This window comes from Armigeres subalbatus, chromosome 3 (genome assembly GCF_024139115.2).
Source record: "Armigeres subalbatus isolate Guangzhou_Male chromosome 3, GZ_Asu_2, whole genome shotgun sequence".
NCBI classification, from domain to species: domain Eukaryota; kingdom Metazoa; phylum Arthropoda; class Insecta; order Diptera; family Culicidae; genus Armigeres; species Armigeres subalbatus.
Window position 1 is genome coordinate 300,191,090 of NC_085141.1, and position 19,370 is coordinate 300,210,459.

At 43.0% G+C, this 19,370-nt stretch overlaps 1 protein-coding gene across 1 annotated transcript; it reads left to right on the plus strand.

The window, feature by feature from the left end:
• Nucleotides 1-14,645: 14,645 nt before the first annotated feature.
• Nucleotides 14,646-16,702, plus strand: LOC134222600 (pickpocket protein 28-like). Its single transcript, XM_062701759.1, is given in 5 exon segments — nucleotides 14,646-14,995; nucleotides 15,053-15,491; nucleotides 15,830-15,990; nucleotides 16,049-16,411; nucleotides 16,465-16,702. Coding segments are annotated over 5 exon segments (1,551 nt in total).
• The last annotated feature ends 2,668 nt before the right edge of the window (nucleotides 16,703-19,370 follow it).

Consider the following 19,370-nt stretch of genomic DNA (forward strand, 5'->3'; position numbering starts at 1 on the left):
CGTCGCCGCTCCCGGTTAAAACTACGACGAACGCCGCCGCCGACGATTGTTGGACTAGCACACAAAGTCATTACTAATAATTATTGTAAAGAATTAATACGGTAATAAAGCCTGTCCACGTTAAATTTCGGACACTTAGCTAATGTCCAAGTGATTTGCGCCATTTCATCAATTTGGACGAGAGCATAACATAAAGTATGGAGATTCATCTCTTATGAAAATGGATCGTGTCAGTGGATTGGGATCGTTAAAAAACTACGTCCATAGTTTTTCGGCATTTTCAACCCCCTTCCCCCTCCTGTCACAATCTGTCACAAATCACTGACCCCCTCCCCCTGTACGTATAACTGTAAAATATTTAATGGTTCGTCTTATTTGTGCACTACTTGTACAAGAAATTGAGTGGAAATTAAATCCCTCAACAGCACACAATGGTTGGATTCTTCAAATTTCACGACATGGTCAAAACTGTCCTTCCTATTTTGACTCCTCTCCTGGAGCAACTGGCTTCAAAAATTCTTGTCATAAGACGAGTTTATACCATCCCATTGAATTCCACCACTTAATTGTATCTTGACAGATACGTATTTCGACCTCAACAGTAAGGCCGTCTTCAGTGTCTAGTACTTGACTCGACTCGACTTGAGTCGACAAGTACTAGACACTGAAGACGGCCTTACTGTTGAGGTCGAAATACGTATCTGTCAAGATACAATTAAGTGGTGGAATTCAATGGGATGGTATAAACTCGTCTTATGACAAGTGAAGACATTCCACTAAAAAGCTCAAAATAATTTTCTTTTCAAAAATTCATTGAGTCATTCGTATCTTTCGATGGCTAACTTGGTCAATAAGGGTAACATGATTTCGATTCTACAGTATCAGGTATAAGGTATCAGAACGTCGGCTCCAGGGGCACGTTCATCTCAATTTGTGAGATTTGTGCCATCGCCTTCACAGCCTTTTTCATCACACACCTGACGGAAAAGGAAGTGAACAAAAAGGAAAGGAATGCGGATGGGGGAACAAAGGGAATGTTTGAAAAAGGGCCCTTGAAGAGGGCATACAACGCATATATGCGTACAAGAGCTTATAGCTCTTATATTAGATGATAAGAAATTCCATAATCGGATTCACAACTATCACAAACAGATGATTCAACGCGTTGAATACTTGCCATGTGATAGTTTAGTCGGCAGTGACCTGTCAAGGCCTTGACTAAGACACTGCAATTCTGTTCAGACAGATTAGCTAAATAGCTTGCTACTACCGGAGATGGCTCCCGGATGTACAATTTTGTTTGATGACATGAATCCAGACTACTCCAATGCCATTTGTGCTGAGTGACAGCCCAAGAGTTGATCAAAAGCTTCACCCAACACTTGGATATTGGAATAGGCTCACCAATAAAGTCATGCGATGCTCCATTACGAGCTAACTCATCAGCCAATTCGTTTCCAGATATAGAATAATGGCCAGGTACCCATATAAGGTGTAAAGTATTAACTGAATTCAGCTCCTCAATATGAGTTCGACATGCGATTACTAACTTCGACCTTGAGTTGGCCGAGGCGAGAGCTTTAATAGCTGCTTGGCTATCTGAACAGAAGTATATTACTTTGCCCATAATGCGTTGCTGCAGTGCAGATTGCACTCCACACATGATGGGAAATATTTCCGCTTGAAGTGCAGTGCAGTGTGTACCCAGTGAGTGTGACTGTTCCAATCTCAGCTCACGCGAATAGACGCCTGCACCTGCTCTACCTTCGAGGAGGGAGCCGTCAGTGTAACAAACAATGCTGTTCGACATACTTCTCTCCAAATAGCCAGATAGATGGAATTGTGTTGAAAATGTCCTATGAGGAAAACTACTAACATGTGTGAGATCACTTGGGATAAGGAAAATGTTGTTAAAACGTTTTTATGGAAGAGAATCCTGTAAACCGCAGTTCTACACACACTTCGTTGTTATTGCTTATGGTTAATTGGGACAACATTTTCCTTACTCCAAGTGATCTCACACACGTTAGTAGTTTTCCTCATAGGACATTTTCAACACAATTCCATCTATCTGGCTATTTGGAGAGAAGTATGTCGAACAGCACTATAGTGAGGCCACGTCGAAGAGAACTTCGAGAGCAGCCGTGGGAGTTGAAGAGAACGCACCAGTCATTGCCATTAGGCACATCCTTTGAAGATGGCCTAATTTAGACTGAATTGTCCTCACTTCCCCCTTTTGCCACCACACAAGACATCAATAAGCCAAAATTGGTCGTACAACTGTTATGTAAATCCATTTGATATATTTGGGTTTAAGACCCCAAGTTTTACCAAAGGTTCGTTGGCATTGGCCGAAAGCCATACACACCTTTTTGATTCTGAACTAAATGTTAGAAGTTCAGGTCAAAGCTTTCCAAAATTAGACCCACATACTTTACTTGATCAGTTACATTGATTTCAGAAACAAAAAGATGCAATGGACGAATACCATTACGATTACGTTTTTCCGTGAAAAGAACAATGGATGTTTTATTCGGATTGACCGAAAGGCCATATTGGCGACACCAACTTTCAACTACCTGAAGAGCATTTTGCATCAGGTCGAATAAGGTAGTAATGCACAAACCCACTATCAATGTTAGATAGTCGTCGGCAAATACATAGGTAGGAAAACCGCCATTATTGAGTAACCTCAATAGCGTATCTGCAACGAGATTCCACAAAAGTGGAGATAATACTCCCCCTTGAGGGCATCCGCAGACACTTAATTTCCTAATCGCTGCTTGACGTAATGTCGAGTAGAGATGTCGGTTTTTAAGCATCTGGTGAATCCATTTGGTAATAATATTAGGTAGCTCATGACATCGTGCGGCTTCCAATATTGCATCGAAAGACACGTTGTCGAAAGCACCATCAATATCTAAGAAAGCACCCAAGCATCGATTGTTTTGAGCAAATGCTTTCTCGATATCTACACAACCTTGTGTAGAAGAGTCACGGTGGACTTTCCAGATTGGTAAGCATGTTGATTAACATGAAGAGGCATGTTTGCCAAACAGTCATCACGAATGTGATGATCGATAATACGTTCTAAGCATTTCAGAAGAAATGAGGTCAGACTGATGGGTCTAAAACTCTTTGCTTCTTTGCACGTCCTCCTTTTGGGATAAACTTTACAGTGACATCCCGCCAGGATACGGGAATATACCCAGTAGCAAAACTGCATACTAAAAGCTTTTTCAAAACATGTTTGATATGCTCAAAACCTCTCTGAAGTAGAACGGGATAAATCCCATCCTCCCCTGGATATTTGTAGGGAGCAAAACTGTTAAGAGCCCATTGAATCGATTCAGTAGTTATGATTCTAGGTGCTTGAGCCCAAGACCCAAAGCTACAAGAAAAGACATCAGGATCATCCGAAGTTGTTATATCGACACATCCAGGGAAGTGCGTATCAAATAAGTGCTCTAACGATTCTTCATCAGAAGAAGTGTAGTCGCCATTTGGCTTGCGAATTTCGCCAACTTGGAAATCCTTGGATCTCGCAAGAATTTTATTCAATCGACTGGCTTCACTCAAATTGGAAACATTTGCACAAAGGTTTTTCCAGCTGGATCGTTCAGCAGATCGTAGAGCCTTCTTGTAAGCTTTGCGAGCCAACTTGAAAGGAAAGGCGAGCCAACTCTTGAGGTTTTTACAGAACGTAAAGGGCAAGCTTCTTCGAAAGCTTCCACGATGTGCAACGTTGTAGTATCAACTGCATCATCCAAGTCGGTGGGGCCCTCCTTAGCCGTGCGGTAAGACGCGCGGCTACAAAGCAAGACCATGCTGAGGGTGGCTGGGTTTGATTCCCGGTGCCGGTCTAGGCAATTTTTCGGATTGGAAATTGTCTCGACTTCCCTGGGCATAAAAGTATCATCATACCAGCCTCATGATATACGAATGCAAAAATGGTAACCTGGCTTAGAAACCTCGCAGTTAATAACTGTGGAAGTGCTTAATGAACACTAAGTTGCGAGGCGGCTCTGTCCCAGTGTGGGGATGTAATGCCAATAAGAAGAAGAAGAAGATCCAAGTCGGTAGGAGTTTCTATAGAAGGTAGATATCCACGAAATTTGGTAGAGAGCAACTCTGTGTAAAGATCCCAGTTTGTTGAACGAGGATTTCTGAAACGCAAGGTCTGCGAAGTAACATTCAAATGATCAAAGTAGATGTAGCGATGGTCAGATATTGTTTCCTCATCTGACACATGCCAATTCGTCAACTCGTGACTAATTCTATTGGAGCAAAGGGTTATGTCTAACACTTCTGCTCTATTAGATACCATAAAGGTTGGGCGATTGCCTATGTTAAGTAAACTAAGTTCGGTACTACTTAAGTATTCCATCAAGCTGGAGCCTCTCAGATTGATATCTGGTTGTTAATACAGAGATAAGTGTAGCAACAATAGCATTGTTAACAAGCACACATGCACGCGGCATTGATCGAGACTTTGCCATTTCTTTACTGAAAGCAGCAAAAACCGGGTTCACTAGGTTACCTAGGTAGAAGCTACCCTTGCGAAAATAGGGTTCCTGCACCAAAGCCACTTGGGATTTGCCATTTTGCATAAGTCTACAAAGATTAATCGTTGCTGTTCTTTTACGCTGAAGATTGATTTGAGCTATCTTAACTGAAGCCATTGCAAGTTACGATAATGCACTCCTCAACTTCAGCATTAATATGAACAGCAACGATTGAACCAAATTGGTATCTTATCAAGAAAGTCGAAGACGAAACACAGCGTACAATGTGTATAACGCATAAAGCGAATATATAGGTGCGAATATAGGTGACAATTTGTTGAAAAACTAAATAAAAGCATGCTCATAGTCCCACCCTTATTTAACCTCAACTTGAGATTGAATAAGAGTAGCCGATTATTTCGGAGAAGCAAAAAGTCAACTACGCCATAGCTCCGGTTAGCGCAGTAAGGGCTAGATACTGTGAAGGGGGGTCCTGGTGCTTCACAGGCTCCGTTAGCGGTTAGGTTCTTTTTAGACCCCCCTAACCATTCATTCGTAGGCACGGTAAGCATAAAGCCGCATCACACCAAGAATTTGGGGTTACCTGTATGGTGGACTTCCACCACCGGAACAGGCAATCCGTAGCGTTATTCTTAGCCAGATAACTGGGTGCCGACACTATACAGCTATCTTGGCTGTTCGGGGAGAGAAGTTGACATTGACTTTACGTCAACTCTCAATGTGGCCGAACAGCCGTTAAAATGAATCGTCTCAATAGTTTGTAAACACTTTTAAGAACCGCGTTGAAAGATGGGTGTCTGAAATTTAACGTGGACAGGCTTTATATAAGCCAGGATATGTATTGTAGATCCAGTTGAAAACCGAACTGAGCTCTCGGGACAATCACATTTTCTTCCATTTCTAAATGTCGCAACTGCATCGCGAGTGGTGTGCATGATGGCGCACGGCTATGGCATAGATGCGCACTACTCGCGACATCCGGAAACTGGATCTACAATATTATTCTTTGGAAGTTCGACATATATGACAAATAAGAATATGATTCTTATTCTTGCTGCTTCGACAAAGTAATACGTCTTACCAACGAGCTACGGATTGTCACCAGTGTTGGTAGATAGAATCATACTCGAATCTCAATCATCAAGGCTTCATGCACGAGCTAACACGCTCGCGAGTCTGTAGGGAGAGCATCGCGCTTGAGTTTCTCGGACAGAATCACATCGCTTCGCTCATTCGCCGAAAAATGGTTTCACTCTTAAAAGCGCCAAAACGCAATCGAGACGTGTGTTTTGTTTACATGTGGATTTATTAACCATTGTTTTAAACGAAAATAATAATAATTCAATGCATTAAATAATGAAGAACACGTAAAAATAATACAATTATACAAATCGCTATTCGAATCATGAGCGATTCTCTGGGCCGTGATTCTGATGGGATATGACTCACGCATGATTTGAAAAGAGATTGCGAATTTGAGTTGAGATTTGAGAATTTGAGATTTTACCAACACTTCGTCACCTAACCCGAGCAAAGTCGATAATCAATTTTGTTGTTGTGAAATCGCCTAATTTTGATAACTCAGTTTGATGATATCCTTTAAGTCGTTTCAACGATTAAAAGATCAAAATCTATAGCAGAAAAATCTCACTGTGTCATCAAATCGAAAACTATTCCTGCTGTCAATGAAAGCAATTTGAAAACTAATTTTGATGTTGGTTTTCGTAAACAAGATAAGTAATCAGTTTGATATCATATCACACAATTAAAAAATAAAATGAATTTGAAAGATGTAATCAAACACGAAAATTAGAATTTTGAAACAAATTATGATATCAACTTGATGTCGACAATAAAATATGTTTTCAATTTGCTCTATTTACGGGAAGCGCTATAAAACAAAGAAGGCTGTCCTGAGGCAAAATAATATTTTATGATATAGAAAGGTAGGATCACGAAAGGCAGCATTTCGTGAGCCTGATTTAACTTAGGGTCACTCCTCACGTAATCCAAGTTTCAAAGTGCTCGCGTTTTCGGGGGCACACCACTCGATACGGAAGCAACGAACAACTGTCATTTTTATTTTTTCACGCGTGCTGCGACGCAGCAAAGCTAAATCAACAAGAATGACAGAGGTGCACCGCCTCCGTATCAAGTGTTATGCCCCCGAAATCACGAGCACTTTGAAACTTGGATTCCGTGAGGAGTGACCTTAGGCAGACATTTTGAACCAGCTGATCGAACGGTTAACCAGCAATTACGGTTTACGTGAAATTTGATATTCCAGGAACAATAGGCGGTTGCGCGGCAAGGATATCCATCGCAAACGAATTCTTAGTTATATACCTTGTCACGATAAAGACCCCTGTGCCGTTGGGGACGATGAGGCAGTTGAGAAGCGAGCGATTACAAAGGCTAGCGGATGACCAAATATAAAGGGATAGCTATTAGGTATCAACGCTATGGTATAGGACAACAGGAAAGTGAAAGTCATCTATCCAGTTCTAAGCAGAAAACGACCATCACGATTTCAGTCGGAATTCTAATAATCCCTTAACCTTCTTCGGATATTAGAAAAAACTTACGAATAAGATGTTGGGGTCATATTGACCCAGAAATGTAAATGCTTATAAAACAGTCAAATTCTAACCGAATTACAAAGTTTATATACCGTTCGAAAGATAAACTAATCAATTTTGTGGCTATGTGGTGATATGCTGGTTCTGGAGACAATGGCCACCGGGAAACGACTTCCACGGGGACCTTGTCGGTCATATAAGGGGAGCATAAAAGTCGCTCCATATATGCCTTTCGATCGCTAATTCTTCATAGATTCTCTTAAAACGGTAATGTATGGTCCATGAGAGGGCTTCCGATGAAAGTGGCCACTCCTGGTACATGCAAGGTGCCCCCGGGGAACCCGCAGGAAGGGACATTTCCGTTTTAGCACCAAAATATGCCGTGCGGCGGCTCTTTCGTCATGATTTTCCACCAAACAGATGGTTATGCGCTTGAAATCGATAAGTGACCACATTGGCCACTCCTGGTACATGCAAGGTGCCCCGGGGAACCCGCAGGAAGGGACATTTCCGTTTTAGCACCAAAATATGCCGTGCGGCGGCTCTTTCGTCATGATTTTCCACCAAACAGATGGTTATGCGCTTGAAATCGATAAGAGACCACATTGGCCACTCCTGGTACATGTAAGGTGCCCCCAGGGAACCCGCAGGAAGGGACATTTCCGTTTTAGCACCAAAATATGCCGTGCGGCGGCTCTTTCGTCATGATTTTCCACCAAACAGATGGTTATGCGCTTGAAATCGATAAGTGACCACATTGGCCACTCCTGGTACATGCAAGGTGCCCCCGGGGAACCCGCAGGAAGGGACATTTCCGTTTTAGCACCAAAATATGCCGTGCGGCGGCTCTTTCGTCATGATTTTCCACCAAACAGATGGTTATGCGCTTGAAATCGATAAGTGACCACATTGGCCACTCCTGGTACATGCAAGGTGCCCCCGGGGAACCCGTGAAAGGGGACATTTCCGTTTTAGCACCAAAATATGCCGTGCGGCGGCTCTGTCGTCATGAGTTTCCACAAAATAGATGATAATGCGCTCGAAATCGATAAGTGACCACATTGGCCACTCTTGGAGCCTATGAGGTGCCCTCGGGGAACCCGTGAAAGGGGACATTTTCGTTTTAACACCAAAATATGCCGGGCGGCAGCTCTTTCGTCATGATTTTCCACAAAATAGATAATTATGCGCTTGAAATCGATGAGTGACCACATTGGCAACGCCTGGAACCTATGAGGGGCCCCCAGGGAACCCGTAGAATGGGACATTTCCGTTTTAATACCGAAATATGCCGTGCGGCGACTCTTGCGGTGTGTTTTCTCATCAAAGAGATGGTTATTCAGCTCAAAAACGATAAGTGACCACATTGCCTACTCTTGGAGCCTATGAGGTGCCTTCGGGGCATCCGTAAAAGAGGACATTTCCGTTTTAACACAAACATATGTCGTGCGGCAGCTCTTTCGTCATGATTTTCCACAAAATAGATGATAATGCCAGTGAAATCGATAAGTGACCACATTGGCCACTCTTGGAACCTTACAGGGCCCCCCAGGGAACCCGCTGGAGGGAACATTTCCGTTTTAGCACCAAAATATGCCGTGCGGCGACTCTGTTGGTGTGTTTTCCCACCAATGAGATGGATATTCAGCTCGAAATCGATAATTGACCACATTGGCCACTCTTGGAACCTATGAGGTGCCCCCGGGGAACCCGTAGAAAGGGACATTTCCGTATTAGCACCAAAATATGCCGTGCGGCGACTCTTTCGTCATAATTTTCCACAGAATAGATTATTATGCGCTTGAAATCGATAAGTGACCACATTAGCCACTCTTGGAACCAATGAGATGCCCACGGGGAACCCGTAGATGGTGACATTTCCGTTTTTATACCGAAATGAATAAGTGACCACATTTTCCATTTTGGAACCTATGAAGTACCGTCGTGGAGCTCATAGGAGAGGACATTTCCGTGCATACTCTTACTTAGGGCCGATTCCCACGTAGCGTGTTTTCTAGCTGCGTGCACGCCGCGTCCACGCAAGGTACCCGGCATCAGATGTAGTCGTGCACACGTTTACGTGCAAGCAGCGTGAAAAAACTTTACGTGGACATCGGCCCTTAAAGACATGCCATGCAGCGGCTCTTTCACTATAATTTTCCATCAAATAGTTGGTTATGCTCTTGAAATCTATCTAATATCAACCCGGGGGAACCCCAGACCCAGTTTCGGTAATTGTGGAGTGCCGTGAAGAATCCATTGAAAGTGTCTGTGCACACAAAATCTCACTCACTTTTTAGGAACCTTTCCTCAACCGAATTACTCGCAGTAAATAGCATTCGACGAAAATCTTACCCTATTGTTTCCTATTGAAAATTGGCCAGATCGGACTATGGGCTCCGAAGTTATGGCCAAAATACTAATTTCAGCAGCTGCATGGGAAAATCACTTTTCTGGCACTTATGCTCAAAATTTTAGAATGCAAATAAACAAATATGAAAAATAAGAGCTATCTACCTATTACTGCTATATTAGACTTTTCTTATATATTTCTCAACCCTTTTGAACGAACGATAAAGGCACCATCACCACTAGGTAGTTTAATCTTGTTTTTTTCTATCAAATAGGTCATTCATTCTGAACTTAATATCTACAACCTACAAGGTACCCGCAGGAGTCTCGCAGAAGGAGAGATTTTTTTTATATCAAAATGTGCATCTCAAAGATTCCAAGAGTAGATAATATCACTAATCAACTCAAATCACATGACCATTGGTAAAAAAATAACAAAGAGCCACCGCACGGCATATTTTGGTGTTAAAATGGAAATGTACTCCTCTACGGGCTCCCGGGGGCACCTCATAGATTCTAAGGGTGGACAATATGTCAATAATCGATTTCGAGGGCACCTATTTGGACGAACCAGACGGGATTTAAGGGTGAACGCTCTACCACAGACCAGGTGTTCGCCATACGTCAGGTATTGCAGAAATGCCGCGAATACAACGTGCCCGCACATCATCTATTTATCGACTACAAAGCCGCATATGATACAATCGTTCGGGACCAGTTATGGCAGCTAATGCACGAAAACGGATTTCCGGATAAACTGATAAACGGATAAACGGTTGATCAAGGCGACGATGGATCGGGTGATGTGCGTAGTTCGAGTTTCAGGGGCATTCTCGAGTCCCTTCGAAACGCGTAGAGGGTTACGGCAAGGTGATGGTCTTTCGTGTCTGCTATTCAACATCACTTTGGAGGGAGTAATACGAAGGGCAGGGATTGACACGAGTGGTACGATTTTCACGAAGTCCGTCCAGTTATTTGGTTTCGCCGACGACATTGATATCCTGGCACGTAACTTTGAGAGGATGGAGGAAGCCTACATCAGACTGAAAAGCGAAGCTAAACGGATTGGACTAGTCATCAACACGTCGAAGACGAAGTACATGATAGGAAGAGGCTCAAGAGAGGTCAATGTAAGCCACCCACCACGAGTTTCTATCGGTGGTGACGAAATCGAGGTGGTAGAAGAATTCGGGTACTTGGGCTCACTGGTGACCGCCGATAACGATACCAGCAGAGAAATTCGGAGACGCATAGTGGCTGGAAATCGTACGTACTTTGGACGGAGTCCGTACGATTTCTAGCCACTATGCGCCTCCGAATTTCTCTGCTGGTATCGAATAGAGTTCGCCGCCGTACCAAACTGACTATCTACAAAACGCTTATAAGACTGGTAGTTCTCTACGGGCACGAGACCTGGACGATGCTCGTGGAGGACCAATGCGCACTGGGAGTTTTTGAAAGGAAAGTGTTGCGTACCATCTATGGTGGGGTGCAGATGGCGGACGGTACGTGGAGGAGGCGAATGAACCACGAGTTGCATCAGCTGTTGGGAGAACCATCTATCGTTCACACCGCGAAAATCGGAAGACTGCGGTGGGCCGGACACGTAGCCAGAATGTCGGACAGTAATCCAGTGAAAATGGTTCTCGACCACCATCCGACGGGAACAAGAAGGCGAGGTACACAGCGGGCAAGGTGGATCGATCAGGTGGAGGACGATTTGCGGACCCTCCGCAAACTGTGTGGTTGGCGAAGTGCAGCCATGGACCGAGCTGAATGGAGAAGACTTTTATGTGCAGCACAGGCCACTCCGGCCTTAGTCTAATAATAAATAAATAAATATTTGGACGAAAATCACGACGAAAGAGCCGCCGCATGACATATGCTGGTGTAAAAATGGAAATGTCATCTTCTACGTGTTCTCCGAGGAAGCCTCATAGGTTTCAAATGTAGCCACTGTGGTCACTTATCGATTTCGAGCGCACGTCCATCTGTTTGATGGGAAAACACCAAAAGAGCCGCCGCACGGCTTATATTGGTGTAAAAATGGAAATGTCCCCTTCTACTGGTTCCCTGGGGGCCCCTCATAGGTTCCAGGCGTTTCCAATGTGGTCACTTATCGATTTCAAGCGCATAATCATCTATTTTGAGGAAAACCATGACGAAAGAGACGCTGCACGGCATATTTTCGTGCTAAAACGGAAATGTCCTCTCATACGGGTTCTCCGGGGGCACCTTGCATGTACCAGGAGTGGCAAATGTGGTCATTTAGCGATTTCAACCGCATAACCATCTGTTTCGTGAAAAAATCATGAAAAAAGAGCCGCCGCACGGCATTTTTTGGTGCTAAAACGGAAATGTCCCCTCCTGCGGGTTCCCCGGGGGCACCTTGTATGTACCAGGAGTGGCCAATGTGGTCTTTTATCGATTTCAAGCGCATTATCATCTATTTTGTAGAAAATCATGACGACAGAGCCGCCGCACGGCATATTTTGGTGCTAAAACGGAAATGTACCCTCCTGCGGATTCTCCGGGGGCACCTTGCATGTACCAGGAGTGGCCAATGAGGTCACTTATCGATTTCAAGCGCATAACCATCTGTTTGGTGAAAAATCATGACAAAAGAGCCGCCGCACGGCATATTTTGGTGCTAAAACGGAAATGTCCCCTCCTGCGGATTCCCCGGGGGCACCTTGTATGTACCAGGAGTGGCCAATGTTATCACTTATCGATTTCAACCGCATAACCATCTATTTCGTGGAAAAATCATGACAAAAGAGCCGCCGCACGGCATTTTTTGGTGCTAAAACGGAAGTGTCCCCTCCTGCGGGTTCCCCGGGGGCACCTTGTATGTACCAGGAGTGGCCAATGTGGTCACTTATCGATTTCAAGCGCATAACCATCTGTTTGGTAGAAAATCATGACAAAAGAGCCGCCGCACGGCATATTTTGGTGCTAAAACGGAAATGTCCCCTCCTGCGGGTTCCCCGGGGCACCTTGTATGTACCAGGAGTGGCCAATGTGGTCACTTATCGATTTCAAGCGCATAACCATCTGTTTGGTGGAAAATCATGACAAAAGAGCCGCCGCACGGCATATTTTGGTGCTAAAACGGAAGTGTCCCCTCCTGCGGGTTCCCCGGGGGCACCTTGCATGTACCAGGAGTGGCCAATGTGGTCACTTATCGATTTCAAGCGCATAACCATCTGTTTGGTGGAAAATCATGACAAAAGAGCCGCGGAACGGCATATTTTGGTGCTAACACGGAAATGTCCCCTCCTGCGGGTTCCCCGGGGCCACCTTGCATGTACCAAGAGTGGCCACTTTCGTCGGAAGCCCTCTCATGGACCATATATTACCGTTTTAAGAGAATATATGAAGAATTAGCGATCGAATGGCATATATGGAGCGATTTTTATGCTCCCCTTATATGACCGACAAGGTCCCCGTGGAAGTCATTTCCCGGTGGCCATTGTCTCCAGAACCAGCATATCACCACATAGCCACAAAATTGATAAGTTTATCTTTCGAACGGTATATAAACTTTGTAATTCGGTTATAATTTGACTGTTTTCTAAGCATTTACATTTCTGGGTCAATATGACCCTAACATCTTATTCGTAACTTTTTTTGTGGGGCCGTTCCTGTTGCACCTTAAAATACTTTTTTCATGTCAGATGCTTCATTTCCACAAAATATTAAAAGTCAAGAAATTTCAGAACGATCGGATTATCAGGTAAAAAGTTATTCTACTTTGAAGTTTCGTTTTGGGTCATATGACCCCAACATCTTACTAAGGTTAAACCAAATTCTCATAATAGTATATCCTTAAAAAATGAAGAATTAACTACTAATATTGAAATGCCTACTTAATGCTACTCTATATTTAGGATAACGTGCTAGTAAGTAATATCATAAATCTACTTCAAAATTGTTATTATCACCTTACTATTTACCGTGAGTATATCTAATGCTAATGTAGGTGTAAAAGTATTGTTGAAAATCCAATTTCAAGCAATAAAAACAGCACAGTGTGGGACAGAAGTTTAGCATCGTTATACCATTTAGAAAGTTATGTTTTTAAAAATTGTGAGTAGAAGACCTATAAAAAATAATTCATGCATTCGTTAATAATTGTAACAAAATCGAATTTTAAACTCAAAACTAACCATACAAATAACCTGATTTGCTCAAATATTTTGGAAGACAAGAGCTTGAGCTTGAGCTTGAGCTTGATTGACTGCTCGTAGTTGCTACTCCATTATGACCAGATCAGCTGTTCTTGCACAAGGAACCAACAGATGTTTGCTTGGGACTAGCACACATCTTCAATGTGCAAGTACTGGTGATCTCATTTGATAGGTCATACTGGCGCCTGCCACGTCAGAATGCAAGTCAATGTAGGGAAGGGGGAGGAAATGATGATGCAATCACTCGCCCACTGCAAGCCGAATATACCTCTGCACTTGCCACGAGTTCATGCGGAATTTGTTGGAATTTTGGGTTAGGTTGGAGAGGCAGAGGTCCGTCTTGGTTAACGAGCTGCCAATGTGATAGATAGGAGAAGGTAACTGATGGAATTTCTAATTGGATGTAGGAAACGAGCTGCATAGTTCATTTCCAATTCTAGCAGATTACTGTTAGAATACTCAAGTTGAAGGTATAGGAATAGTAATGGAAACGGTATGGAAGTCCATTTCCAGTTCTAGCGATTGCTAGAACATGAGAAATACAGAGAAAGATACAAAGTAGGAGAATGGAACGGACCTGGGATTGAACCCACGACCTTCTGCGTATGAGGCAGAAGCAGTAGCCATATGACTACCAAGCCCTCTTCATCAAATATTTTGGAAGACAAGAACAGAAAAACAAGTCTTCTTCGTTATTTCAATTCATTCGATGTCACTGGATTTGAAAGGGTGACAAATCTTTTGTGGCATATTTAATGATCTACGGATAGTGTCAGTCACAATCAGGAAATAAAGCATATAAAATTAGTATAATAAGCACTTTAACGCAAATCCAGACCCAGCATATAACATCGTATCACATTTACTACTGCAATCAGAACCCGTTGAATCTCACCGAGCATTAATGATATTCGACATGCGATGCACCCTAAGGAAATCCAAAACGTTCGCTGTTAAAACATCCCAGCTTCGCCTATTAACCTTTCTGTCACGAAACCATGGCCAACCAAAACGGTCGCTTTCTTGCCAACCTTTGGACCGAGTATTGTCAGCGGTGTTCGATCTATCCGATGCGATATCTAGCAACGAAACTGCACTTCAGTGAGCGGGTTTGGTGGTTCTTCTGGATAGGAATGGCAATACTCGCCAGCTCACTGTCCGTGGTTCAGTTGTACGATCAGTGGAACCAAAGTCCGGTGGTCATCAGCTATAGTCGAAAGCACTTTCCGGCCTGGGCCGTCCCGTTTCCTGCCGTAACGGTTTGTCCGGTGGCACGAGCTCAAGTGGAGCTGTTCAACTCATCAGATGTTTATGCTCGTATAGACACTGAAGGGATAAACAACATAGAGTGAGTCATCTTTAACGTTTTGGTGATTATCAGGTGTTGATGTGATTATTATTTAAGGTATGTGCGACTTCGCGCCTTACTGCACGTATGTCCCATGATGGCAGATCATTACGAATTTAATGATACATTAGCAGTGAACTACGTACACATTTTGCAGAACATTGCCATTCCGTTTGACTCTTTGTATGGTGGATGCAAATTTAGAAAGTACTTTATTGATTGCAGGACCTACTGGTCCAGGACCATCACTGATGGGGGCATTTGCTACACTTTCAATGCCATCGATTCCGATGACTTATTAAGGACCGATAATCTTCATCGCGAATACAAATACTCAAATTCACATCTAGATTCTCGAAATTGGACTTTGGAAAGAGGATACTCGGATAAATTTGAATTGGAAACATATCCTTTGCGTCCGGTTGGAGGAGGATTGGACACTGGCTTGATGATAGCGCTAAAAACAAGAAAGGCGGATATGGATTACTTTTGTGAGGTACATATTATTACTAGTTGAGAGGGAGAAACAGATTAAAACAATGTGTATGTCAATAACACGCAAAACAAATTTCTCTTTCTTTTGGTACTTGTTGTTTGACGACAGTATTGTTGTAGGACTTAAGTCTTTTTTTTTACTATACTGGGTGTCATTTAGATTTTTTAATTTATTTGATGTGTAATTTCGAGAGCTCCCTCTCAGGTTGAACCCACACGACTTGCTAGTTTTTTGTGTGTTCAAATTGTCAATTGTTGAGCTCATTTTTATATACAGAAAGATAAAGAATGTAAATTTAAATGTTTTAAATATATATTTATTTGAAAACTAATTTCTAGGGTCCAGTAATAGGATATAAAATTGCAATACATGCTCCTGATGAAATTCCTTCAGTTCAAAATAAATTCTATCGATTATCCCACCAGAGCAGACTTTCATTGGTTGTAAGGCCTGAACTCACTTATACTAATTCCGCCCTCAGAAAGCATTCTCATACCTGGTAAGCTACATCGATAAACACACTTTTCATGTAACTAAAGCGTTTCTCACTTTTTCAGACGACAATGCTATTTCAATGACGAACGATACCTACGGTACTTTAAAATATACAACAAGGAAAACTGCCTTCAAGAATGCATTTCCAACTTAACTGCTCAAGAATGTGGCTGCGTTGGCTTCCACTCGCCTCGCAGTGCAGACGTTCCCATCTGCGACGGCCAAGATTTGTACTGTCCCGAATGGTCAATCGAAAAATTTGTTAAGAAAATGGACTTCTCGCACCGCAACCATGAACTGGAGGATCCATGTGGTTGTCTTCCGGCGTGCACCACGCTGAAGTACGAAGTGGAGCTTTCGAACCTTCCGTGGAATCATGAGGCGTTTTCAAGAGCATTGCATTCACCCGTTGAACTATATGAAGGGTACGTTAATCACATTTTCCGTACTCCAGTCGAAACAGATATACTATTCACAGGTGGGAACCGGCAACACTGGTGGTAGCTTTCAAGAGCAAATGGCTGCTCCCAAGGAAACGCCAGGAATTGTTTGGATTCTCCGATTTGCTGGCTAAATTCGGTGGGCTGTTTGCACTGGCGATGGGCTCTAGCGTGATTAGCATGCTGGAAGTGGTTTACTATTGTATCATCAGACCGTGGCGAAACGACTATCCCGCAAGTGGAGCAATTCGACGATTATTTCCGTGGGCACCATGATCTGTAGGTTTTTGAAAAATTCACGATCTTCTAGAAATTTAGTAACATTAGTTTGAAACTTTCTCTATATTCGAATCTTTTAAAATATTTATAACTATTGAACCTATGAGTTATTCAAAGTTTTGAACCCGACAAGTGATAAAAGAGATAACATCCTGGAATGTAATGTCGCAGGATGATATAACAAATGTTAATTTATGCTTATTTTTTATTTGTGCACAAATATCCATCTGACGAAAACTTTTCTTATTAAACATTAATATCTAAAAAGAGTATTAGTATAAATATTATAGTAGAAAATAGGGAAGAAAGATTTACCTCAGTCAGTTTTGATGGCGAACTAATATCTTCCCTCATTAGTTTAGAGATGAAGAGCGCTTAGTTCTCCATAGTCTCGAGTCCAAGTAAGATGCAACGTACTTGATATGGGGGTAGGTTTCTTGGATATCTCCATGGAAGATGTCACTGTCGTGTCGCACGAACTTTCTTTGGACAGACTCTACATATGTACAGGGGTTGGACAGAATGATCAAGACAGGCAAAATTTTGTCAAAACTCTGTGAAATATCAATCGATTTTAATGATTCTGCAACTGTTCGACGGGAAAATTCATCTAGTTTTGGAAAACGTGAAAAATGTGCCCAGACTGCCGGATACCGAAAATATTCCGGAATGTTCGAGGGCACGTCAAAAATGTAATTTTTTGGTCACTTGTATTTTTCATATGAATGAAATATTCGCCCTTTTTATATGCTTTGCTGAAACTTTTCCTGAGTTGATTGATATATTGATGTCACCTATCGCTCGGCGGACACCTGAGATATGTCCGTTCCCATGAAATCTGTCAAACCGATTCCGAGCAGTGTGGCAAAAGTTGTAACGAGCAGGTCGTTTCATGTTTATTTGTTCAATATATGTTACTCGTAATATCCGTTATTTATTTAAATTAATTTAGTAATTTGCCAAAACAGTTGAACCAGTCTAGAGCCCAAAATACAAATTCACTGCATTAGCGTTCATTTCCGTTCATGAGCGACACTCGCAAGAAGCGTAAAACAAAATTAATTGTGTGAGTTCCTACTGACGTTGTGAGCGGCCGTGGGAATTGATTGCCCATAAAAATAGATCAAATATGCCGGGTGGCTTGTAGCACATGCTATCGCCCGCGTGCATCGACCCGTTGAGAATCCTTTCAGGTTGCAATGACTTTTGGCGTTTTCTTTCCACCCAAGATTTTGGGGCCGAACAGCGAGATGGATGATTGAAGCTGTTCGTGGAAAGAGATGCAAACATGCGCGAATATAATTATTTAGAGCGCGAGAGTAATTTTCGGAATCACGAAATTAACTTCGTGATGTCCGGTGATGCAATTTACAATTTGGCGGTTAATCTGAGGATTCCCAAGTTGATCAAGTTTACTTCGAACTGATCCGTGGAAGAGGCAGGTGTGGCCCAAAGTTCTCGCGCCGTGGTGTCTTTTCAAAGGTGACATGAAGAATAGTCAGTTAGTAGAGCTTAATTAATACCTGTTTAAATTCCTTTCCCTAGTTTATAGAATCGTGTGTGCTATTGTGAAAAGGCGGTGTGTTATCGTGTGTGGCTTTGTGCAATTGAAGGTAATTCGTGCTATTTGTAATATTTGTAATGTTAAATTAACACGTGAAACGTGTAACCAACTATTCTAAGGTTTCTTGCCAAGCCGTTCGACCGTCCGCGACATCACAACCGAACTCCCAGTGGCCCAGGGTGGTATATATCGGGTGGCCCAAACGGCCGTGTTTTGCGAGTGTTGGTGAGTGTTTTTCCGTTGCAACGGAAAAAATTCATCGAAAATTTGCCATAAAGAAACCGAACCAGCTGTTGTTTACTTTTTTGAAGTAACAAATTTGAGCAAAATGTTGAAAATTTTCAATGAAGGGATGTGTTGTCAGCATAAATACGACGGAATCTTAGTACTGCATGAGAAAAATCTTGTGCAATACTTCAATTTCGACGGACATTTTTTCTTTGTTTTGGTTAGTTGCCATAAGGAAACTGAATCGTGAACATTTTGCCATAAGAAAACCGAAAAGTTCACTGGGTGAGCACAAAATTCACCAAGCTCGGATTACCAACACAACTACACATCTTCCCACCCGTAATGTAGAGCCCTGCCAGTGGCCATTTCTGACCCCACTGTCAGGCTCAGAAGTTCTCCCGGGGCGCGCCGGAAGAGGGACGCTTCCGTTTCCACGATCCCTAGGCAGGACGAACCAAGCGCCAGTGGCGTAGCCACGGGGGTGGTTTGGGGTATAACCCCCCCCCCCCCCAAAGACAAAATTTTCGAAAAAAAAATGTTCAGAAAACCCCCCCCAGGCCAATTTTCTGGCGACGCCACTGCCAAGCGCAAACGTTATTACCGTTCCCCTAGTGACGACTAGTGGAACCTCGACGCACGTGTCGCGTCGCGCGCAAATCGAGTAAGTTTCCGATGTTCGAGTGAACCGACCGCCAACCAGCAGCAGAAAGGCAATCCGCCTACCCCCGGCGGCAACAGAGCTTCATCACCGAACGAGAGAGCAGCAGCGAATTCACCGCCACCCCCATTCCGTTCATCCGGCGGCTTCATCATCGTCACCGAAGGTCTGTGAGTACCCACCACATATTATGTTCATGCGCATGACAATTT